Source organism: Choloepus didactylus, chromosome 6 (assembly GCF_015220235.1).
Source record: "Choloepus didactylus isolate mChoDid1 chromosome 6, mChoDid1.pri, whole genome shotgun sequence".
In the NCBI taxonomy this organism is placed as follows: domain Eukaryota; kingdom Metazoa; phylum Chordata; class Mammalia; order Pilosa; family Megalonychidae; genus Choloepus; species Choloepus didactylus.
In genome coordinates, this window is record NC_051312.1 from 18,283,429 (window position 1) to 18,309,628 (window position 26,200).

Here is a 26,200-nt window from a genome sequence, read left to right on the forward strand (position 1 = left end):
ATACATAAATATGTAACTATACAAAGAACCATCAATTGTTTACTTAGGATGGAAAGTATGGTGTGTGAACAAAACCATCAAAAAAAAAATTGGGTTGACAAAGAAACCTTGAGGGCACTATATTTAGTGAAATAAGTCAGACAAATAAGGACAAATATTGCATGTTCTTACTGATAGGAACTAATTATAATATGTGAACACATAGACATGAAATATGAATTAATAAGATATAGAATGAGGCTAAAGAATGGGGAGCAGTCACTTTTTATGAGCAGTATGTTCAAACAGATTGAACCTAAGTGCTTGGAAGTGGACAGAGGTAATGGTAGCATGTTATTGTGAGAATAACTAACAGGGCTGAATGGTGTGTGAATGTGATAGAAAGGGTAAGCTCAGAGTCATGTATGTCACCGAAGGAAAGTTGGAGGCTAAAATATGGGAATGTATAAAACAGTGAATCTTGTGGTGGACAATGTCTGTGATTAACTGTACAACTATCAGGAATCTCTTTCATGAACTAGAAAAAATGTGTTACACTATAACTAGAAGCTAATAATAGAGGGGTATATAGGAAAAAATATATACCTATTACAAACTATATACTACAGTTAACAGTATTTTAACATTCTTTCATCAACAGTAACAAATGTACTATACCAATACTGTGAGCTATGAGTCAATAATGGAGGATTCCTCCTTAGGGGAGGAATTGAGTTTTCTTTTTTGTCTTTATTTATTTTCTGGAGTAATGAAAATGTTCTAAAAATTGCAAAAAAAATTAATTGTGGTGATGGATGCACAGCTGCATGATGGTACTGTGAGCAACTGATTGTGCACTTTGGATCTTTGGATGTATGGTATGTGAACAATCTAAATAAAATAAAATTTAAAAAATTTTAAAAATACATAACTGCCAATGATACAAAAGGACCAAAAACAAACCAACTTCACTGACAGCATTTTCTAAAATCTCAAAAATAATCTTATGGCCTCAGGATGTGTATGACACATATGTCTGAGGACAGACACAAACATATCACAGAAATACTGCAAGAACTGGTTTTTCCAAAATATGTAATGAAATATAGATTCATTATATATTTTGTGGATGGAATCCTTCTATTGCCAATGACTATGTTTCAAGCATGTGTAATATATGATTCAGCTCTTACTGTAGGAACACTTGTGGCCTGGTCAGGGATATTGAGAGAGGGTACTGAGCCAATGTACAATTTTCCCTTTCCACAAAATTAAATAATCCTCTTATTGGGGCATTAAAATCACAATAATGTCTTAGAATATTAGATCACTCTTCTTTTAATGTTCATTCCTACCATTATTACTACTCACTTAAACATCAAAAAAAAAAAAAAATCCCTGTGATACAAGGATAATAGCTATAATTACCTCATTTTAAGGAAGTAAAAAGGCACAGAGAAATTATTACAATGTGAGACAGATCCGGGAACCTAGAATATGTTTCAATAGACCCAGGTGCTTCAGTCAAGTTTAATAGTTTTCTTAATATTATGAAGATGTTTAGTGTTAGCTCTTCTATAATTTAATAACTGAGCAGGCAGGAATTTTTCATCTGTTGTATTTCCCAAATTAATATAAAAATGAAATGCAAAAAAAAATCCTGTTTTATTCATCTTGATGAGCTCTTATAAAGGTCTTTTGAAGGCATAAATATGAGACCCATCAAAGAAATCTCAGAATTGAAAAATGAGGAGACATTTTTCTAACCAGTTATCAAAATGCTTTATAATTAATAAATTATAAAATATTAATATTATAAAACATTAAATGATAAAATAATATTGTTATAGGTAATTAGTAAAATGCGGTGCAGGACTGGACAGATGGCACATGGGCTGATAGAAAATGGACTACAATAGGGAATTAATAAACAACCTCATCATAAGGGTGACTTTAATAAGTGGAAAAGTCATCAATTAATTGTGTTGGGGCAAGTGACTATCAGTTTGACAAAATAAAACAAAACCAAATCTCAGATTTATTCCTTACATTATGCACTAAAATTTCCAGAAATATTAAGTGTAAATATAATAACACAAAGTAACTAAAGAAAATATAGGAAAAGTTTATTGTCATGTGTGAAGAAATATTTAACAATAAAATACCAAGGTCAGGAACCATAAAAATCACAGAAAATTTAGTCTGGAAAAAAATCTGTACAGCAAAATACAATACAAACAATATTGATAATTAATGATAAACTTGGAAACAAATTAGTTAGCAACATTTTTGAGGGACAAAGTGTTACCATCCTTCATACATAAAGGGTTTCTATAATTAATACTGAACAAACCTACTGGACAAATAAGCACAATATACATGTGAGAAAATCACTAAAATAATTGCAATTTTAAAAAAATGAACTAGTATTTTTACCAGTAATATTGTCAAAGATTAAAACTAAATATTTTAGGCAGTGTTGAAAACAGGATGGCAAGGGATATTATCATAAAATTTTGATACTAGTGTAAATTGGTACAAACTTTTAGACAATTTAACATTTGTGTGTTTATATGTGTGTGTAGAAATAAATTTGCAAGACTATAACCTAAACTATTAATAGCAATTGAGAAATGGAATTCCAATGATTTTAACAAATAATTTTTATATTGTTAAAAAAGTTACTTTGACTATGGATATATTTTGTCCAAAGTCATGAGACCATATTCAAAACAAGAAATTTTCAGAGTATATAAATAGTCAATCATTAATCCATTGATTTTTCTCAAGACTGAAGAAACTTCAAGACAATAGCTGGAGGAAGGAACAATACAACAGTCACCAAATTCACCCTTTTGGGATTCTCAGATTTTTCCAAGCTCAAGATAGTCGTCTTTGAAGAATTCTTCAGGACTTACCCCTTGACATTGGCCTGGAACCTGGACCTCATCATCCTTATTAGGATGGGCTCTCACCTAGACACACCCATGTACTTCTTCCTCAGCAACTTGTTCTTAGATTTATGCTATGTTACCTCCACAACCTGCAAAATGCTCTCAGACTTCTTCCAGAAGTATAAATCCATCTCCTTTATAGGGTGCACCATGCAGTACTTCCTCTTCTCTAGGCTGGGCTCTACTGAGTGCTGTGTTCTGGCAGCCATGGCTTATGGTCTATATACAGCCATTTGTAATCCTCTGCTCCACACAGCTATCATGCCCCTATCTTCTGTGTGCATATGGTGGTTGGAGCCTATGTAACTAGTATCTTTGGTTCATTGACTCAACTGTGCACTTTACTGCAGCTCAATGTCTGTGGACCAAATGTTATCAACCACTTCTGTGACCTGCCTCAATTATTAGTTCTATCCTGCTCTGACACCTTTTTCCTACAAGTCATGAATTCTGTGATAGCAGTGATTTTTGGCATGACATCTGTCTTAATCATCATGATATCTCATGGTTATATTGTTGCCACCAAGGCCTTCAACAACTGTGCTTCTCACCCAATAGTGGTGCCATTCTTTTTTGGATTAGGACTTTTTGTCTATAGGTGTACCAGCTCTGATAATTCCTTGGACCATAACAAGATGGCATTAGTCTTCTATGCAACGTGGAATCCCTTGATTTATGGTCTGAGGAACAAGGAAATCAAAGATGCCCTTTAAAGGTATGGGAAGAGAATGTTTTCCCATTGTCACCGGTAACTAAAGGTCTGGAAGCGTAGTGACCCTTGTGAACTGAGGTTTCTATACCATGCAAGGGAAATGCTTTTAGCATTCATTATTTAACTTCACTGATGATCTGGCAAGATTGCAAGTGAGCCAACCCATCTAAATCCAAGACTGGCTCAGTGCCATGCAAATACTGTGGCATATTTGAGTCTTGACATTGGACTCTCCTCTCTTACACTCTGATTGACCTTGCAAAGCAGTTAACGTATCAATTTGTATGGAGCAGAAACCTTCAGTTCTTCAAGGCTTGACTCTTCTCTTTCAGAACCCCAGACTTCTACCTGTGAAGAATGGAACTAAGCACAAGACCATTGTTCTTTCTTATACACAACATCAAAGCAGCATTATGACCATGTCTCCTGGACCTCGAACCCTCTGGGTGTCTAGCAAGATTCCCATTGATTGTGTTGGGATATGGAGAGAAGGATAACTTTACTCTTTGACCTAAGTGCCAAAGAAATCTGCCATAGGGAGTTTGGTCTAGAATTTGTTTCCTAGGATTTTATTTTTAGAACCAAACAATACTTTGTAAGTGAAAACAAAGGGAAATTTCTATGTTACCATCCTAATCTGAGAGAACTAAAGTATAAAGGAAAGAAATGATCATTTGAACTCTGAAATATACTGGGAAGGTTAAATTTCCAACAGTATGACAGTCAGAACTCCATAAATGTACCCACCACTGCAAAACAACTAAAAATGTTGGATAAAATATATTTTAGAAAGTATTTTAAATGTATTTCTGAGCAGGCAAGAGAAGGAAAAAAAAAAGGAAATTGCTAGCATCCAAATACAAAGTAAAACCAGAAATCCAGAAAGATAAGGCAGCTCTGAAAATCACTTTTGCATTGGGGAAATCTTCTCAACTCTAGTAATAGCAGATGAATGGCAATATCTGGTAATATTTGACAGCCATGTGGGACTTGGGGAAAGGAAGACAAAGCTTGGGGGCTTCCTAAGACTCTAGTAGGAGAGCCAAACATAAATATGAGAGTCCAAAGAACTATACCTCAGTGTGAGAGGAAATCAAGGAAAAAAATCTTATCTCACTAAAAGTAATTTTAGCTGTCTCAGGCATGGCAATATCAGATCTATCAAGACTTCAGAAATGACAATTTTCTGAATGAAATATAAATTAAGTGGGACTAAGTTCCAAAAGAAAATGGGGAATTAGAAATATAATTAAAGAACAGGAGAATAAAGTTTACTGAGGATTTCTGCTTTGGAATGTATAATTAATTATATAGATATATCTAAATAACCCATTAACTGAAACAACTAACATGTTAGATTTGGAGGGAAATAATCTTTTAAAATTTATTCCAACTTACCAAAAATGAGGAAAAGGTAAGGCCCCACATGAAGTGAAACAAGGAACACAGGAAAATAAACACTTCCAAAACAGCTTTCACTTTGAAAGAGTACTGCTGAAAGCTGGAGACCTTGAGCTTTCTGCAGCAACTGCGTAAGTCATGAGGACTCAAAAGATAAAGCCAAGGGCATGTCCTGGAGAGTGATCTGCACACAAAGCCCTCTGTGTATGTGAGCAAGAATCCCCATAGATTATGTTCAAGAAAAATAAGCAATTCATAGTAAAAAGAAAAAAAATCATGAATATGCATTCAAGCCTCCATAACTGAGAACCAGCTGAAAAACAAATGAACAAACAAAAAACCAGACCTGCAAAGCCTTCAGATATTGCAATAATCAGAAAAGAAAAGAGTACAGTTAGGGTTAGCTATGGTAAAATAGATTAAATATCCCCCAGAAAGAGATACTCTGTCCCCAAAGGGAGAACCCTGAGAATAAGTGAGTCAACATAGAGCTGGATTTTTCTTGAAAAGACAATCTTAAGTACTTGCATTAGGTGAAATAAACCCATTTACATTGATGGATATGCCTGATTAGCTTTAAATCATCCCTATCATATTATTTTATGTTATACTTACTGTTTATGTTACATTTACTATATTTCTTCTCCACATGGCCTGTTTGCTTGCTCTCATTTGTGGTTTGTTTGTTTGTTTGTTTGTTTGTTTTTTTTTTTTTTTTTTTTTTTTTTTTTGCTGTTTAGAAAAGTTTTTATTTTTGTTATAACTTCCTTAATCTCCTTTTCCTTACTTAAGCTTTTAATCATCAGACTATTAGCTTTTTTCTTCCATTTTTAAATTGCATTCAGAACATAATATCATTTGCCTATTATTTTCCATGCAGTTTTTCCACCTGTTTAAAACTTCTTTTGTTGTTGTTGGATGAAGATTATCCTTTTGCACTTTCTTCAGGAAGATCTTATGAGTTTAGCATTCCATTAGTTCATGCACATTTAAAACTGTGTTTATATAGTCTTGACACTTGGAAGTCTGCTTGACTGGATGTGAAATTCTTGGCTAATGCCTTATTTCCTTAGGTTCCTTGGATATTTTATTTCATTTTTTTTCATTGTATTGCTGTCAAGATGTCTGGTGACAACCTAAATTTCCTTCCTTTTTAAAATTACTTAGTCTTATTGCCACTTTATTTTTGAAAGTGTAAAAGGTCTAGTGGGATATATGTCAAAGTAGAATGTTGTAGGTCAATTTTCTGAGTTACTAAAATTATAAAAATGAGCATTGCAAAGAGGAATTAAAAGAGCCAAGAGAATTAAAGCAAAGAGGTAAAAGGATCAGAAAGAAAAGAGATAGATTTAAAATATAGGCAAATAAGATGCAACATGCATATATTTGGAGTCCCTGAAAAAGAAAAAATAATAGAACAGAACTAACACTTAAAATTATAACCCAAGAAACTTCCTGAAAATAAACAAAAACCTGATTTATGAAGGCCAAAAATCAAAAAGGTAAATAATAGACCTAAAGAACATAATAAGTTAGATCTTACAGACCCATACTAAATTTTTCCCTCAAGTGCATATGATTCTCATAAAAATTGATGCTACGTTAGGGCACAAAGGGGTTAGGGAAATATAGGGAGAGTTTAATTTTAAAAGACTGCACAAAAAGTTTCTTCATGGTGACAGATCAGTTCTGTATCTTGATTGTGGTAGTGGATATGCAAATCTAAAAATGTGATAAAATGTCATAGAATTTTTGGGGAACTCCCCCTTCCATAGTGAAAGTGAGTTATTGCACGTAGCCGCCTACTTGACCAGGACAGACATTAAAGGTCATCAGACCACCCCAGGGGGATAAAGAATGTACAAATGGTATCATAAACAATGCATTAAAACTCCCTTCCCCTGATCACTGTTGATAACCTACCTCGAGACCCCTGTGTCATGAGACTCTGCTGAAACTCTGTTCTCATACCCTGTGGAATGTCCTGTAAACTCTTGTAAGCTGCCCTTTGTACTTCCCACCCTTGGCAGAGCACTAACTTCCATTTTCCCCAGCTGGCTGCAACTGCGGGACCATCTCCTATTTGTAGGTCTTAATTAAACTCATGTCTAACTCTCTGCCTGACATATTCTTTGGTCTTGAGGCTGAGCTGGGGTGGAACAATTGGCAAGCCAACCAAGAGTCCAAAGAGCTACCCACCATAGCAGGCATGAGTCCTGGGAAGGAAGTATCCGTGAAGGGAATTCCAAATTGGCCTGTGTCATCCATGTGTGAAGGGGTGGCTGTCCTCCTGAACAAATGGGGATCACCACATAAGTATGTGGATGTCCTGAAGCTCTGGCAGGGTTGTTGTTTTGCAACAAATAGCAGGACAACTAAATTTGAGTCAGAAAAAATTAGGCTACCAAATAGAGACAGCCATAGCATGGCCCCTGTTAGAAGACTTACAGATGACTACTGAGGCAGAACAGGAGGCAAAAGCTACTATATGCCATTTAAAAGAGAAAGTAAAACTAGAAAGAGGTATGTGCCTTGCCCAGACAGAAATGGAGTCTCTAACTGATCACCTGCTCTGAGTGGCAATCATTTAGAGACTCTGGCATACAGATATGCCTGAGTCAAAGGTTGTAAGTTGCTTTGGGTTCAAGTTCAGAGGATTTTAGCTGCTCCAGGATGGAATCCCAAAGTATGGGACCCCACATACTCCTCCTTGGAAGAAGAAGGGGAGGAAGAATGAGAGGTAAAGGAGGACAAAGAGCCTGAGTAGATGCAATCCATAATACAACAGAAATGGAAGGCATCACAGGATCAACCCCATGGAGTTCAGCAATTCCAACCTCCTGAACAGAAATTACATTTACATGTTACTTTGAGATATTACACCACTGCTGAATTGGACAATTTAGGGTAGTGATATTAAAAAAAAAAAAAAAAAAAAAAAAAAACCTAGGGAGTCCCTACCTGATTGGCTTCTGAGGTTATGGGACACTGGAGCAGAGAAGTTAGTGCTATTTGGATTGGAGATGAGTAAATTGGTGTCTATTACAACCTACCCTTTGCTATGACAATGCTTGTAAGCCACCTCAGCTAATGCAAAAACTGCCTCCTTATTGATATGGCTGGTTCACAGGTGTAAGGCTGCATGGCCTAATGAAGGGGTTATACCACACAATACCCCCCACTGGAAAAATATGGAAGAGCTCTTGCAAGACATGTTAAAAGGCTGGAAATGAAACATGTCATTTATGCCACAGATTTTTTTAGGTCCTGACACTGAAATTTTTACCACAGAAATGAAAAACATGGTATTGCATACTGCCCCCAACCATTACTATGCACCTCTCATATCTATCCTAAGTCCACTAGGAGGCTAGCCCATTTCCTTTTCCACTCAGGCTATTGCTAACCTTGGAGAGTCTGAAAGACTGCAGAGAAAAGGGGTGGGGGTAAGAGCAATGGGAAAATCTCCCTGGGGGCATGATGGCCCTAATTGGGTATCCCACAAGCAGATGTGGGTGGATCTCTTTGCTTCAGGCACAGAAATAGAAGCTATAAATAAGCAACCTAATGCAGTCCCAGTAAAACTATGGAGCAAACTGCCTAAGGACCAAAGTTTACTAAAGTGAACTCCCAAGCCACTGAGGGAGAAGAGAAGTCAGGAAAGAAACCACCATTCAGACCCTGGGCCCCAGAACCTTCTGCTCCCCCAGAAGAGGTATGGCAAGTCCTTTTCCCTCTTCTGTAGTGGGGAGGTCAAGATCCCCAGGTGCAAATGATAGCCAGGGGACCCCTGGGATTGGAGGCCACATGTAGAATTTACCATTTACTAGTCCCCTACTAACAAGCAGCAAGTGTTAGCACTAGTAGATATGGGAGCTGAATGTAACTTCAACTATGAGAATGTAGCCTGATTCCATGGGTCAGTACTGGCTATAGATGGATATGGGGGGAAAAACAATCCAGGCAAAATGGTACAGTCTAACTTTACAAATTAGGAGATAACCCCCCCAAGTGTATACAGTGTATATTTCCCCTATACCGGGATACATTTTGGGAACTGATCTTGCAGAGAATGCCACATGGCAGACCACTATACGGGAATTCCTTCTCCAGTGTAGAGTGATCAAAGCCATCTTAAAGGGGCAAGCAAATGGTTCCCTGTAAAAATACCCCTGCCTCAGAGGATCATGGCTATAAAACAATATATACTTCTGGGAGGGCAAGAAATCTCAGCCACTATCAAGAGATGGAGTGGGTGGGGATAATACCCACCCATAGTCCTTTCAATAGTCCTCTATGGCCAGGATGAAAGCCTCATGGAACATGGCATATGAAAGCAGATTATCAGGAGTTAAACAGTGGCATATAACACCATCAATATATGCTGCAATCCTGAACATTGCTGGTTTATTACAAAAATTAGTACCCTATTGTGTCAATATCATTTTGTTTTGGGTCTTGCTAATGCTTTCTTTAGTATCTCCCTAGAAAAATCAAGCCAGCCTGCATTCACCTTCTCTTGGGAAGATCAACAGTGGATTTTACAGTGCTTCCCTCAAGGCTATGTACGTAGCTCAAAAATCTGCCATGGTCTCATGGCAAAGGAATTAGCTAAGTGGAAAATCCCACAAGTGTAACTCTATTTCACTACATTGATGATGTCATGTTAACTAGTAACTCTCTTTCAGAATTAAAAGCCTCAGGCTCATTGCTATCTCATTTTGAGAGTCAGGGATGGGCAGTCAGTGGTGCCAAATTGCAAGGCCCTGGCTGCTCTGTCAAATTCTTGAGTGTTGTATGGTAAGGTAAGACAAAAAGTATACCTTCTGCTGTGGTTGATAAGGTGCAATGTTTCCCTGTGCTGCAAACACCAAAGTAACCAATGGCTTTCTCGGAGTTGTTGGGGTATTGGAGAACTTTTGTTCCTCGCTTAGCCCAAATGTTAAAACCTTTTGTATGTTCTGATTAGGAAAGGCTATCCCTGGGAATGGGATACCTCTCAACAGGCTGCTTTTAAAAAGGCATAAAGGGTAAAAGCATAGGCACAAGCATTGAAGGTGGTGTAGATCCAGACTGGCCCTGTGAATTGGACATAGCCAGCACTGATATTGGCTTTTAGTGGGGTCTGTGGCAAAGACAACATTCTAAATGAATGCCCCTTGGCTTTTGGTCACAATTATGTAAAAGGATAGAACTGAAATACAGCTCCATGGAAAAGTAATTGTGTGCTCCATATAATGCCTTATTGCAAGTGGAGGGACTGATGTAAAGATGCCAAGTCATCTTGAAAATAGCCACCCCTATTCAGGGATGGATAACAGACATGGTTTCTAAGCCACACTCTGGCAGTGCCCGACTAAGCACACTGACCAAATGGAAAGCCTACCTGCTACAGCATAGGATGTTCAATACCAGCCCTCTGAGTGCAGAAATGCATGAGATTCTTGGACCAGTGTCCTATATAGAAGTTTCAAAAGCTAAAGATTCAACACCTGAAATAGCTTTGAAATGCCCACTATAGAAGGATACCTTCCCAAGTCTGCCTGGTATGTTGATGGATACACTAGCAGGCAGCCTCCAACATGGACAGGTGTGGCAGTGCAACCTAGTACTGATACTCTATGGTGGGAGACTGGTGCTATGCAAAGCAGTCAATGGGCTGAGTTAAGAGCAGTGTGAATGGTAATGCATGAACCAAGAGACATACTGTCTGTACCTACAAAGGCCTTATGACCTGGATGGCAACCTGGAAGCAGGAAGAACGGGCAGTCATATGTCAACCCCTCTGGGGACAAGAATTGTGGGAAGATACCTGGGGCACATGCCAGCAATGAAATGTAACTGTTTGTCATGTCTCTGCCCACACTCCCAACATGTTATCCAGGAATGTGGAAGCAGATGCACTTGCATGGGTTCAGAGCAGCATAGCTGAAACTAGGGAAGTGGTGGAGTGGCCTCATCAGAAAAGCAGACAGTGAGGGTATCAAACCCTGTGGAGTCTGGCCCAGCAGTTCCAGCTGCCAACCATGTGCCAGCAGCTAGTGGACATCACTAGAGAGTGTCCTTCATACTCCCTGCATCAACCACGTAGGCTGCCACATGAGATGGGACACATCGGCCAGTCACAAATCCCAGTGATCTGGTGGCAAGTGGACTACATCGGTCCCCTTCTGCTCTTGGAGAGGGTGAGGTATGCTTTTACTGCCATGTATACAACTACAGGACTCTTGTTAGCTTTCCCAGTGGGGAAGGTGAACCAGGTGGCCACCGTACACTACCTGGAAAGAATGAGCACTATGTATGGCATATCTAAACAGACAGACAGTGATTGGGGGACCCTTTTTCAATCCTAGGCCATGGATCAGGACATCATGTGGATGTTCCATCTGCCCTACAATCCCACAGGTGTGGACCTTATTGAAAGAATGAATAGTTCATTAAGGGAACAGCTAGAGGATGATAAGAGCGGACTAAAAGGATTTATCAGGCCCTAACCCCACCTAAACTCCACACTGCAGGCTGCAGCCCCAGCTCCTATTGAAATGCTAACAGCAGGACTGATGCAGGTGCTGAGAATTCACATTAAAGGGAACAGCCATTTTACAGCCTAAAAGGGGGAATGGTAATAATTTTTTTCCCATGCCTCAGACCATAGGAAATGGGGGAAATGAGGTCAGCTGGCCTTGGTGCTGGCCTATGTAGCTGTGTGGTTAGGAATCCTGGGTCCCTGGGGAATAGGAGTTACCCAAAATATTGTAATAAGACCTCAGCTTGTTCAGAAAATGCCTGTTAAAATCTTTATCACCAATCCAGGGCCTCCTGTTCCCACAGGAACTTTATGCATGACCATGTGGACCCTTCTTTTGCCCAGATTAATAATTGATGTAATGGTAGAGGATTCCCAAGAGTTGCAAGGGAGAATATCCAGTATTTAAAACCTCCCCATCATGTTCCTCTGCCTGGTACCTTGCTATCAACCAATGGAACTCTAGCATGTATATTGTTAGATCAACAGGAATCATCCCTGGATTAGAACAGATACAAATAGATGCACAAAAATTAAATGAATGCAAAACTGGCAGAGCCATGACTGGCCAGTATTGCCTGGATTCTAGCAATCTCACACCTGCTATGCTGTGCTGTGGTCCAGATAGATCATTGAGCCACAAGACATACACTGCACGAGTCTATGTTCTTGGGACAGAAGGGAACCAAAATAAGGAAGGAAGGAGGATGAGAGGGGAGGCCCCTTTGTTCAGAAGTAAAGAAAAAGAAATTCGCTGAGGTTTGCTTTAAACCATATCTCTTCATGCATGTGATATATGGCTTGACTTGTACAAATTGCTATAAATAGATTGTCAGTAATATGTCACATGGATGTGAAGAAGACCAAATTAACCAAAGAATAGGAAGTAGCATGTAAAATGGAACACGACGTGCATCTATATATGGTATATTTGTTATGAGACTCCAAAATGTGAAATCTTTTAGACTTTCATCAACCACTAGAGGGAGATCTATTCCAAGTTTCTGCAGCAACTGAACATAGACAAGGGATAGGGTTTATTTAATGATAGTATTGATACTGGTTTTCATGTTTGTAACTCTTTATACTTTATAGCCATGAGTAGTTGGTCTTCATGCAAGCTTTGATGTAAGCCCCTTTTTTGGGGGGTGAGGAAGCTGAAGCTCAGGCTCTCACTTGCTTCAGGTGAGCTAACAAATGAACAGTAGACAAGGAACTGTAAAATTACTGTACATATACATGTGCACCAGCATCACCTATCAGGACAGGGTGTTAACATCCCCCCCCCACAATGGCCCAGACAGGTTTCTCTTTTTCCCAAATAGTTGCTACTGCAGCTGGAATTGTCCCCTCAAATATCCTGGCATTCACATCTGAGAGAGGCTGAATACCTCTGCTCTGTGCCCGGAAGATATGGATACTTCTCTTCATCCTGAGGGTTCACAATCTCTTTAGTCAGCCCCTTTTATCTTTGGATTTTTCTGACTATAAGAAAATTCCTTCTTGAACTAAATAACAAGCTTATACTAAGTAACTTCAACCTATTAATTATCATCTTTGAAAGGGACATTTAAAATATTCTTCCTTCTTACTTTGCAAGATGCAAAAAAAGTTGACATTCTGCTTGAAGAGGTGGGTGAAACCAAATGACCCTAATATCCTCTCTTACCCTGTTTGGAGTAAGATTCTGGGCAGAGAACCCAGCTACACTATACACAGACTTCTGACTTACAGAGCAGTGAGATCATACATATCTGTTGTTTCAAGCTGCTACATTTGTGGTAATTCAATCTGTAGAAATAGAAAACTAATAACCCTCATTGCATGTTTTATTTTGCTTTTCTGTGAAACTATCCCCTTCAAACTTTGAAGCTGATATCCTGACTAAGCTATTTTTTTCAAATTCCTTTTGTAGAAAAGATGTCCTATTCAATTCAGGAAACAGTCACTGAGAATCCCTTTGATGCTCGGCGTTGTGCTAGGCATTGGAATAAAAGGATAAATAAGTTGAACTCTAAAAGACAACAAAGAGAATAATACAAATAAACACATAACTATAATCTGAGGCAGAAAGCAATGGAGGCAAGGATGAAAGAACACAGTACAAGCTCTGAGAGTTCAGAAGAGGAAGAAATCACATCTGGTTGAGGATATCAAGAAAGGTTATTTGGGGATGGTTGTGGGGAATATGATAGGGAATCAAAAGAGGCATGGAAAAGGATTTTGTGTGGTAGTGAATGTCCTTGTGGTGGAAGTCCACATTTGGATGTATTATGTCCCCCCAAACGCCATGTTCTTTAATGAAATCTTGTGGGGGCAGATGTATTAGTGTTGATTAGGTTGGAATATTGGGATTAGGTTGTTTCCATGGAGATGTGACCCACCCAACTGTGGGTAATGCATTTGATTAGATTATTTTCATGGTGGTGTGGCCCCACCCATTCAGCACAATTCTTGATTGGTTTACCTGAGCCCTATAAGAGCTCAGACAGAAGCAGCTCAGTGCTACAGCTTAGAGAGACATTTTGCAGAATGTCATTTTGAAACACAATCTAGGAGCAAGCAGACACCAGCCATGTGCCTTCCCTTCTAACAGAGGTTTTCCAGGTACCATCAGTGTTTTTCAGTGAAGGTACCCTACTGTTGATGCCTTTGGACATTTGCATGGCCATAAGACTGTAACTTTGTAAACAAATGAACCCCCTTTATAAAAGCCAATCCATTTCTGTTATTTTGCATAATGGCAGCATTAGCAAACTGGAACAACATTTAGATAGCTCAGTCCATTAACAGCCTAAACCTGGGAGTGGTATCAGAAAAAGAAGAAAATGGTGATGGGTGGTGGTCAGAATCGTTTAACACTAGGATGATGGGTTCTGAAATTTGAGAGGGTCTGAGAAGCAAGTCATGAAAACCAAGAAAAGACTCATTGAAAGTTGCAGAGTAGAAAAACAGGAAATTTGGTGAAGGGGAATTTTTAGTTTGAGATTTTAGAAGTAGAGCAGTTTCCTGTCTTGGTGAGTTCAGAGATGGGGCTGACAAATCATGTGACTGGGGTGGCTTAGAGTTTGAAATTGGTGGAGGTTTAAAGGTTAAGACAGTGTGTGACCAGGGTATTTGGAGGGTCATCAATCCTGAAGCCATCTGATTTATCTTTCTGGTTGCCACCATATTGACACAGTGCCCTTAATATAGAGGGCTAAATAAACATTGATTTGAGAAGCATTCAGAAGAATTGACTAATCCCAGTGGGTAAAGTCAATATAGAAATGTTTCCTACATTAGTGAGCTGAAAATTTAATCTTCAAGAGAGGAAATAGATGAATGGGCAAGAGGCTACTCCACACCATTCTTAGCCATGTGTGGCTGCCCCTAAGCTGATTGCCCAGACCCATCCATTGGTGGTCAACTTGAGAAGAGTAGGAGATGTCTTGAGAGCTCAATCATGGATATAATCTAGGCAGTGAACACAGGATACCTGGTTTCTTTCTCTCTCTCTCCCTCTTTGCACCACATCCAGAAAACTCATACATATTCCTTTAAAGACTGATTAATGATTCAGTGACATAAACAGATACTTGATAACCTATATCTATCCTCTCTTCTCCTCTTCCTTCCTCAGGCCATCAGCATGCACAGAGACTGAAGTCTCCCCTTTTAATCTGGTTTTTTTTTTTTTAATGGGCTCCCATAGACAAGGACTTTCCCACCATCTGGGATCCAGCTGGGCAGCTCACCCCAGTGAACATTCATCAACCTAACTGGCTGCCTCTAACCACAGCTGCCTCTTTTCCTTGAAATTGAGCCCTGCCAACAAAATGCTACTTTCAAGATGCAGCAAGTTCAAGGTGGTTGTTCTTTTCCCAAGTCACATCAGGTCTGGCTCATTTTCAGGTCTATTTTAAGGGCGAATGAAGTGTTGCAATGGCGAGAGTCAATTGGATGTATGATTCACAATGTCTTGTGCTTGCACGCGCTCCTAGTCTTGGGCTTCTTTAGGAAAAGTTTAGGGGTGGGTTCTCTCAGTGGGGTTTACCACAGCAATGTGGCTGCCTAGCAGAGGCTTTACTCCCCCCATAGTTCCAAATTGGACCAAAGGATCAGAGTTTGTTCAAAGAATAGATGATAGGCATTGTGTATGGAGGAACACAGCTGCCTGACAGATGTGGTTGGCCAATGATTTTCTAGGTTTGCCATGCTGGTTTATAGAGCTATTCTAAGGCTAAGAATAGATTTCAGAGAATTTCTCCCATTTACCCTGGATCCAAGAAAATAAATAAACTTTTATTATTTTAAATGAGTTAAAACAACTATTTACAAAAGCATACAAAGTCAGCTTTAAGAAAAAGTATAAAGTCCCATAAGTTTGTCCTTTGGGCCACCCCCTTCCATTTTAGGCTCCTCTTGCCCTAATTCTAGGTTCCTTGTTCTTCCCATCACTGCTGGTTTCAGTGTTCTCACTCAGTGCTGGTCTCTCCTGATCAGAGGCACAGGCTAATATTCTGGCTCTGTCACTAACTGGCTGTGATCTGGTGATCAGCCAGGGTTGAGAACTACTGCTGCAGAATCTCTCTCTCTCTGTGGTCTTCCCTTCAGTCTCCAAACCTGTTCTGGTTTCCCCAATCTTGAGAACTCCTTCACTTGACGATGACAATCATAATAGCTTCTTTTCTATTTCTTTCTCTTCTGTCCCTGCTAAACTGGCATCTTACTGTCCTGAGCACCTGGCCTTATATAAATCCCCTCTGAAACCCACCCAAGATATCCCTTATCTGGGATTGATGGGATCCACCCCTACCATTCTACTGAAAATGTGCTGTGAAGATCAGACCTTCCTTCCTTTGTGCCATATCCAGTTGGTCTTTAATCATAGTTTTTCCTCTTTGATTCCTATGTCATGTTCACCATGCACCACTGGGTTGTGAGGGCTTTGAGGATCAGGCTAAAGAGTTTGGATGCCATTAGGTAAAACATTCACAAACAACCACAAACTAATAAATATTCTTTAGCAAGGAATGACAAAATTGGATCCGTGCTTTAGGGTTAATCTGCAGATTGAGGAGGAAGGATTGAATTGGAGAGAGTCTAAAGGGAAAAAACTGGCTGAAGGGTTGTGGCAGATCATGAATAATCAGATAAAATCTACCTAATAAAAGAGGGCTGGTAGAGGAGATGACACAAAAAGGAAGCCTCGTTGATTCTATTAGTGATGTTTTTATTCTGCAAGTATCAAAGGAAAAGAGAATCCTTTCTGAAATTTTGCCTTGGGTAGGAGGAAGGTAAGAGCTTTAAAATGCCATAGCCTTTAAGCATCCTAGCTTTATGCCCTTCACTTTGCAATAAGAAGGAATAAGAAACAAGATTTTATTTTTGTCTAGAAAAGGTTAATTGTATACAAATTATTGCATTGGCCATGGTGATCTTTTCCTGGATACCAGGCCTTAGAGAGATGCCAAGAATGAACACATAATGCCAAGAGCTGGGAATTTGAGGAAGGGGGATAAGGATTTTAGCTTCACAGCAGGAGACACTGCCCTAGTAGAAGAGAGATGGGTGGGGTTGGGGGTGGAGAAGGGACACTGCAGCAGATTTTTCTCATCTGGATGCAAGCTGAAGAGCTGCCAACGTAAACAGGGTGTGACCACCGTCTTTCACGAGCCCCTGGAAGAAGCCACAGTGTCCTGTGGGCTTGCACAATGCCCACTTCCTTCTGTTCCTTGCATGTCCCTTCCTCCAGACTCACAAATAGACTTCCCTTTTTAAGTTGGATATTTGGTAAATCAAAAACAAAACACATACGCAAGGGGAACATGGTCCTGGCCAAAGATGGTTTGTCTCAACAGCAAAAGATTATTTTTCTTTTAAACTCCCTGCTCAAAGCTCTTTTGGAAGAGGGCTCTAAAGTGATTTTTTCCCTTTCCATCCATTTTTTGTGTCTTTGTGAGGGTGGTGGGGTATAGAAGACAGAGTATGGGCTTTGGATTCTGGGAGACCTTGATGTAAATCTCAGCTTTACCACAAGCTCTCTGTGTGACCTTTGGCAAGCTACTTCTCCAAAATTCCGTTTTCTTATCTAAAAATGCACTTAAGAATGTCTTCCTCTTGGGACTGCTTGGAGGATATCATTGAAATAAAGTATGAAAAATGCCCAACATACACAACCAAATATGTTAGTACCTGTCTGAGCCCTTTCCTCTTTCTCTTTATTTCACAGAATCACAGACACTTAGGATTTTAATTAAGGAACCCTTAAGGCAAACTAATTCAAACTTTTAAACCCCTTTCACAGAATCATTGTCAAGTGTACCGTCTTCTGCTTATATACTTCCAGTGATGGGGAATTTACTCCTTTCCACGACATCCACACATTCTCTTTGGACTGTTCTACTATTTTCTTCTTCTCCTCTTTTTGCTTCTCCTTCTCTCTCTACCTTTCTCTCCATCTCTTTTCCCTCTTTCCCTTTCTCTCACCCTTTTAATCCTAGTTCCAATCCTTGGAGTCACCCAGAAGAAAACCTTATATTCAAGATGTTCTGTAAAATATCAAGTGCTTTACAAAGGTGATGGTTGTCTGAAATAGTTACATATTTTGGAGCCAAATGCCAATTTTGGCTTTCACTGCCTCTCGGGATAGCTTATTGGAACCAGCCCAGGGAGGGCAAGGAATATAATGTAAGCAGGGACAACAAAAATCAGCTCCACCCAACCAAAGTTGACAACTTCATTACTCCCAATCCCAGACAGCCAGTCAAACTGCCCTCAGGTTCTTTCTGGGCCATGTCCTACCCCATGATCTAGAGAGGTCCAGATGGTACCCTGGAGAAAACTGGCCTCTTTTTGAAACTCCACCAAGTCCTTCCCTTGGTGGCCAATTTAAAGTGGCAACATCTAAACCTTCATTATATTTTCAGGGGAGACCTGTGCTCCAGATATCATCAGCGATGGGTTGCCTTCTTGCTCTAGGTGCATGGTCTTAGCCTTCAGACCGAAACTTCAGGAGTTGTAGGTGAGTCTGCCCTTTTTTCTTCCTTAGGAATGGTTCCTGATGAACCTAAAATCATGAAGTGGGAGATTTAGAAAGAACCTTGGAGGTAGGGAGGATGAAGCAGGTTACACACTAAGCCCCCCCCCCCCCCCCCATCTTCACTGCTCTAGCTTTAACCAAGGAACTCAACTTTACCTATTTTATATTCTGGAATTCTGCCTAAGAATTTGTTTTGTTAAAATGGTTCCTGCTACTTACAAATGGAAAGTTTAGTTTAAATGAACTAGAAAACACTGATTTATGCCATTCTGTTTATCTGTGTTTGTATATACATAATTTATCGCATAGATAGGAGATGAGAAAATTAAGATTTAGAGAGGCCAATAATTTTCTCCACAGTTACATAGTAAAAAGGTAGGAGAAACTGGACTTAAATCTACATTATTTTAAACTTACCAGCTGGTGATTTTTATGCTTTTCTAGGCACATGGGTATGTTCACATGTGGTCTGCAAGTAAAAAAACATCATCGTCTAGTTTCCCTGAGTCCTCTCTAGCTACCATTGAGACCCCAGGATTTAGACTAAGGTAGAGGAGAAAGATCTATTACTGGAGAATGAGACCCAGGTCCTAACCTTGCCTCTGGCACCAACCAATTGTGAGGACACTCACTCTACTTTTTTGGCTTCAATTTCATTATCTATAATGGGGAAAGCCTAGACTAGCTGGTTTCTAGCTCTGATATTTTATTATTTTATTATCTTAGATATTTCCCCATAATTTTCTAGATGTGATCAGAAATAAGATAATGGATGTGGAAATGCTTCATAGACTCAAAAAGCAAAAGTAAGTGATGGTGATTACTCAAATCAAGCACACTAAAATAAAGAAATGTGTATGTAAATAATTGTTATTCTTTTATAAGGAAATTTAATGTATGTCACGTACTCTATTTCTATATCTTTACTCTCTGGCTATTCAAATCAAAAATCATATTTTCCATGTAGCAATCATATAAAATAATTGGCAATTAGCTTTTATCACTGTCTAAAAACATAAGAAACTAGAAACCATAGACTTTGGGGGCTGATGAAGAATAGTATCATAACAGAATCTTGCTAAAATATACCTTTGGCAATAACTGTAAATGTGAGAAATAAGGGAGGGAGCTAATTGTCTGGCCATATATGGTTACTTTTCCCTGCACTGTGTTAACTCAAATCCTCATTAGCTTTCTCCCTGGGCTTTGAAACAACTTTCTAATTGGTCTTCCTTCCATCCCTCTCCTCTCACGCCCATCCGTCTTCTATTCTGTTCTCAGTTATATTGTTAAGCACATATTTGATGAGTACCTCTTTGCAAAGAAACAAAATTCAAAACAAAAACAAAACCCAAACTTCCATTTTTCCCCTTTTGCCCATAGATGAAAGGCCAAACTCCTTATATTTATTTAACAAACATTTATTGAACACCTACTATGTGCAATGCACTGGTCTAGGTGATTGAGATACCTTAAGGTACAAAAGAGATGAAAATCTCTAATAATACCTGATGTTGTTGAGTTTATATTCTAGTAGGGGGAGACAAACAATCAACAAACAAGTCAATTATATGCAATGTTGGAAGGTATAATGAGTGCTATAAAAATAATAAAGCAAGGTAAAGGGGACAGGAGTCCAGAAGTGGGGAAAAAATTGCAATTAAATATGAATATATGCACACATATGCAATTCTTTATACAGCACATGCAATTATATGTACATATACATAGAAATGTATATATAAAACAATGTCCTTGCAACTTTGCGTTCAAGGACCTTTCACAATTGGTCCCCTCCCCTATCCCTCCAAACTCAACTTCTATATCCTTTCTTAATCCTGTTTACCCTGTGCTCCTGCAATGTAGATATTTTTGTGGTTATTCAAATTCTATGCTCTCCTGTCCTTTTTCAAATGGTCTTCCCATCTTTAATCTTCAACTCTATGAACAACCCCCACTCAACCACCTCACAGACCAAGTTTTCATTCTTGTAACTCCTTAATCATCTTTGGAAACCTCCACAAATACATCTCCCTGAAGCTTTCCCCTGCTGTGTCCAGGCTCCAGGGAACTGTATAAATTTTTCTCTTAACAAAACTGTCGGATTGTATGTGACATTGTATTGTGATTTATCTGTTTTTTTGTTTGTTTGTTTGTTTTGGTCTGTCTCATGCATTCTGCTAAGTATTTTGAACTTAAAAATGTTTCATTAATTTCTATATCACCAGGACATAGCTGTTTCCAACACTCATGGTACAAAATGCTTGATCAGTTAATGATGTTTGTGCACAAGGAGCTTTAGCATATCATGATGTTGAAACTTTTTTTTTAACCACATTCTTTAGTCTCTAAGGGAATGCCAATTCTCCACAACTTGATATGCATGGAGGTTGCATCCCATAAAACCTGGTCAGAACAATCTATGATGAAAACAAACACAAATTTGTGACATATTTTTGTCTTAAAAAAAGAAAAGAATGTCTAGCCTACTTCTGAATGGATCAATGTTTCAATCCAATGCTTAGAGGGATTTTAAAAAGGAGCATCTAGAACAAGCACCACTAAGAACTTCCACTGATAAAAGTGACAATGTTGACATCGAAGTTGCTGTCCAGATGATATGAAAATGCCAGCATCAGTTATCAAAATGCATAAACTGATGCATTATGATCTCCAGGAAAGACCCTGCAATGTTGTAAAGGGAGATTCTGCTTTGGAGATAGGACATTTGCCTTCCAGTGTCTCCTCTGACTCTGAGAGCCTATGGTTCTATAATAGAAGAAAATGGTTTCTTCACCTGGAGTTTCATTGCCCCAAGAATCTCTTCTGGGGTCTCTGAAGGCTGCAGAGAGTTGATACATGGCTGTGGAAAGGAACATCAGCATGACGACCCAGTTCATCCTTCTGGGATTTTCAGAGCGTCTAGAGCTGCAGATTGTCCTCTTTGTGTTGTGTCTGGGGATCTACTTCACGACTCTGGTTTGGAACCTTGGCCTCATTGTTCTAATCAGGATGGAGTTGCACCTTCACTCCCCCATGTATTTCTTCCTTGGTAACTTGTCCTTTGTTGATATCTCATATACCTCCTCCATTGCCCCCAAGATGCTCTGTGACTTCTTCAAGGAGCAGAAGACCATCTCCTTTGTGGGATGTGCTGCTCAGCTTTTCATCTTCATTGGGATGGGAGGCACTGAATGCTGTCTCCTGGCAGCTATGGCATATGACCGTTATGCTGCCATCTCCAACCCCTTGCTCTACACAGCCCTCATGTCACCCACGGTCTGTGTGGGGATGTCCATTACAGCATATGCTGGAGGGTTCCTCACTGGGTTGGCCCAAACCAGCTCCATATTCCAGCTCCATTTCTGTGGATCTCGAGTCATTAACCACTTCTTCTGTGACCTTCCACCCTTGCTGGCCTTGTCTTGCTCTAATACCTTCCTCAGCCAGGTGGTAAATTTTCTCTTCGTGTGTGCAGTTGGTGGGACATCAGCACTTGTTGTCCTGGTTTCCTATGGTTATATCATTGCTGCTGTCATGAAGATCCATTCAAACCAAGGGTGGACAAAGGCTTTCAATACCTGTGCCTCTCATCTGACCACAGTGATTCTCTTCTATGGCTCTGGTCTCTTCTCGTATCTCCATTCTAGTGCTGGCCACTCAAAAGACCAAGATAAGGTGGTGTCCATGTTCTATGGAGTTGTGATCCCCATGCTGAACCCTGTCATCTATAGTCTGCGGAACAAGGAGATCAAAGAGGCATTGAAAAAACTCAGGAAGAAGAAGCAGATGCCCTCTTTGTGTCTTCTAGTCCTTTGAGTTTAAAAAAAAAAACCCTCATAGTTTTGCTTTTTGTAAAATAAGCATGATAATAAGAAAGAGGCTCGTGGAATTTGAATATTAAATTAAATGATATTTCAAACAAAATCCTCAACTTACATGTCTACTGCATAATTAATGCTCAACAAAGGTTTATTTTCTTCCCTTTCCTTTTTTTTTTTTTTTTCTCATGGAGTGATAAGGCTTCAATTTTGGTCATTTGCAATAGAAAATAAATATCCTTTTCCATGATATTCCTTAGCTGTAGGGCATCAGGTGCTGGGTTCAGGATATCATGCCTTTGGAGCCAGCAGGGGCATGGCCCCATGAGCACAGCCTTCTGTAGAGACCTATTTATAATACAACATTGCCCACAGAAATTCCTTCACCTATTGTGACAAATATTCTATTCTGCTTGCCTTGAATTCCTACCCTTCCAAAAGTTGGTACTGATGAGAAAGGCTGACTCTGGATTAGGAAATGAGATCCCTAACTGAGTTGGGTTCAGCAATAGTCACTCAAAGTGCCAAGAAAGCAACAGGGTACCTGTCAACCATGTCTGAGAAGAGTCAAGGGTCACATTTGCAGGGTCATCAAGTCCACTGGGACTAGAAGTAGCAGCCAAATCCAAAGGATCAAATGCCGTGAAGTCACAATGAGCAAAGAACAAGGACAAGTGAGGAGCTCTAAAAGAAAGTAGAGTACCAGGAGATTAATTTTCATGCCTGAAAGTTTGCGTGACTGGGTGGGACTACCTGGTTCAGGGAAGCATGGTCAGGGAAGAGAGGGTTCCCTTGGTAGCTGTGATTCCATACCTTCCCCACAGATCAGTTCTCTCACATGGACTTGTATGGATTCTTAACTCACTCTCTGTCCTCAGACCACCCCCAATTTACTTTTACTTTATGCACTGGATTTTATATCCTGTCTACTGTCTTTCTGGAATGTGACCTGTCTGTTCCATTATTCTGACACCCATTTTTTTTTTCTCATGCATTATCTTAAAGGGAGCCCCACTCCACTACATGGTTTGAGAAAAAACAACCAAGCCAGTGAATTTGCAGCAGAACTAAATGTGGTTTAAAAGATGATTCGTGAGCAAAGCATTTCTGAGTTCCTGCTGCTTTGCTGATTGTGTATATAAGCCATGATAAATCATGACAACCACACCTGAGACACATCAATTTTGGCTATAACTATTTTGCCTCAATCCCTCCTGCAATTCATGCTGATCTCATTTGATCTATTCTCTGACCACTTGGATTATTGGCAGTTTATGTAGGAGAGAAGCAATTAACTGGGGATTCCTTTGAAAAGCCTTCCTTGATCCTCCAGAGCAGGTTAAGTGTTCTTTCAAAGTGTTCCCATAGCATCCTCTGTTTCATCTATCAGTACCTATTGTTTTCCCTTAACTATAAGCTGCTCTCTATTGTTTCCCCAAAGCACTGAATACAGCTGAGGACAAACTAGATGCTTAATAAATATTTGTTTGATAAATGACTAAATAAATCTAAATTTACTTGGTAGGTAATTTAAAGATTTAATGCCAAAGGTAGGTAACTGACACTTACTGAATGTTTATCATATGCCAAGCACTGTGCGCAGTAGTTTTAAAAGTTGTATGTCAATTCTATGACATATATACAGATTCCTTGTGAGGAATACCCTCAATTTCAGTACCTTCCCGCAGTCCCCAAGAGGTAACAACTATTATTGTTGATATGTGAATTTCCAGACTTTTTTGTTTATTAACACTCATATGTACCCATTGAAAATATGTAATACTGCTTTATGTCTTTCTGTACTTATTTACATAAATAATATACTGAATGATCATTCTATACCTTGCTTTTCTCATTTGACATTATTTCTTGGTGTTTTGTTTCTTGCTTAATATAGATAGATAGATAGATAGATAGATAGATAGATAGATAGATAGATCAATCTACCTCAGTCTATTTAGCTTCTACATAGAATTTATATATCAAAATTTATGTTCCTATTCCCCCATTGACAGTTATTTAGGTACTTTCCAGTTTTTGCTAGTGTAGTACAATGCAACATACATACTTGCACATACCTTTTGATTCTAATGTGCAATTTTTGTAGTAGAAGCTGAGAAGTTTAATTGCTGTCTATAGGGCATTTTTTTTTTTAAATTTTAATAGATGCTGCCAAATTCTCTCTAAAGTAGCTGCTGTACGAATGACACTGCTGCCAGCAATGTAACAGCAGAAACTGTCTCCCCAGACCCTTGATGATGATGGATATTATCAGACTTAATTTTTTCCGACTTGATGGACTTTTTGTGTGTAATCTTCTAATCCTTGAACTAGCCTCTTTATTGTCCTCTTTTACATACAATGTACTATGCATTACAGAGAGGCTTTTTATATATACTATTTCTTTCAGTTCTCGCAATCATTCTGTGACATAGAGATTTTCATGTTCATCCAATAGATAAGACATGTAAAGATTCAGGGAGGAGGATAAGTAATGCACCCAAGGGCACAAGCTAATGAGTTAGAGGTCCTGAGGTATACCCACATGACACTACAACCACTAATTGACAATACACATTCTCACAAGTATGTGTGGCATCACTCAAAGAAGAAGACAATATTAAAGCAGATTCCATCAAAAACTGCCAAAGTATTTTCTTAAGTCAGGCATGATTTACCTGCAGAGTTAAGGAGAACAGGCTTACTTCTGTTAAATAGCTAGAATTTGGTTCACCAAGATCAACACTTAAGTTATGTTTTTGGAGTGATGAGCTTTATTTAAAACAGCATTATTCAGAAATGGATTTCTCAGTGGAACAATTTCATAAATGCTTTTATTCCCAAATGACCATGAAACAAGAAAGAAACCAAAATGTTAAAATAAAAATGGAATCAAATGAATAAGGAATTAATAATGCTTTCCAAAGGTAACAATCCCAGTTTATAGCAACTGCATTTGTATTCAGTTACAGGCATGACCAGCTGTGCTGTCTGCAAGCTCTGACAAAGGAGAACAGGAGTGAGCTTCTGCCACTCAAGAAATGTAACAAGATACTAGTGTGGGGAGATAATAAGGGAAGGCTTGAAGTTCTCAAGTCCACCTTCGGATCAGGCCAGATCAGGAGAGAGCTTGGCAGGCAACACTGCATTGGCATCCGCAGGGAATTGTTTATCCTGGATTGTTTATATTACAGGACTCTAGGATAAATCCACTCTGACAACTGCCTTCTTCCCAAGAATTTTTCTGTATGCGTCCTGTCGACACTGAATTGTACCACTGAACATGGAAACCTAGACCCTTTCTACATCGGCTGCTGAGAAGTCGAGAATGAAATTTGTTGCCCATTTGGAGCAAGAATTTAGGTCACTATGCTGTACCCTTTAATTCTTGTTCCTGACTCAACTCTGTGTACCAACATTTTTCTTTCATCTTTCTTTTAATTTATCTTGTATATTTTATTTGTCTTTGCAAGGTGCTTGCTTAAAAACTTTAAAGCAAGGTGTAATAGAAAAAAATGGCTTTACCCACCAGAGTAATGCATTAGAACAGAAATTAATGAATTAGTCATGGTTTTTTTTGGTTGCAAATGTCAGAAAACTCAATCTACTGCTACAAAAGGAAAATAAATTATAAATGTCCACTTTAGAAAACTAATTAGTCTAGGATTTAGAATAATTGTACTCTGGTTTCTTACTCAAATTATATGTCTTTTAAGATAAAGTGGATGTCCCAGTGTCCTAATTTATATAATGGAAAAATTAATAGCTGTCCTTCCATTATAT

General features: G+C 39.0%; 1 protein-coding gene and 1 pseudogene across 1 annotated transcript; both read left to right on the forward strand.

Moving 5' to 3' along the window:
• Positions 1 to 234: 234 nt before the first annotated feature.
• On the forward strand, positions 235 to 3,769 carry LOC119536641 (annotated as a pseudogene).
• Positions 3,770 to 21,455: 17,686 nt separating this feature from the next.
• Positions 21,456 to 22,415, forward strand: LOC119536642 (olfactory receptor 5A1-like). The gene has a single exon (XM_037839482.1). It carries the CDS (start codon positions 21,456 to 21,458, stop codon positions 22,413 to 22,415), a length of 960 nt encoding a protein of 319 aa, XP_037695410.1.
• Positions 22,416 to 26,200: the final 3,785 nt, after the last annotated feature.

Excerpts from the sequence above, each read along its gene's own strand:
- LOC119536642 (XM_037839482.1), top strand. The coding sequence starts at position 21,456 with ATGGCTGTGGAAAGGAACATCAGCATGACGACCCAGTTCATCCTTCTG.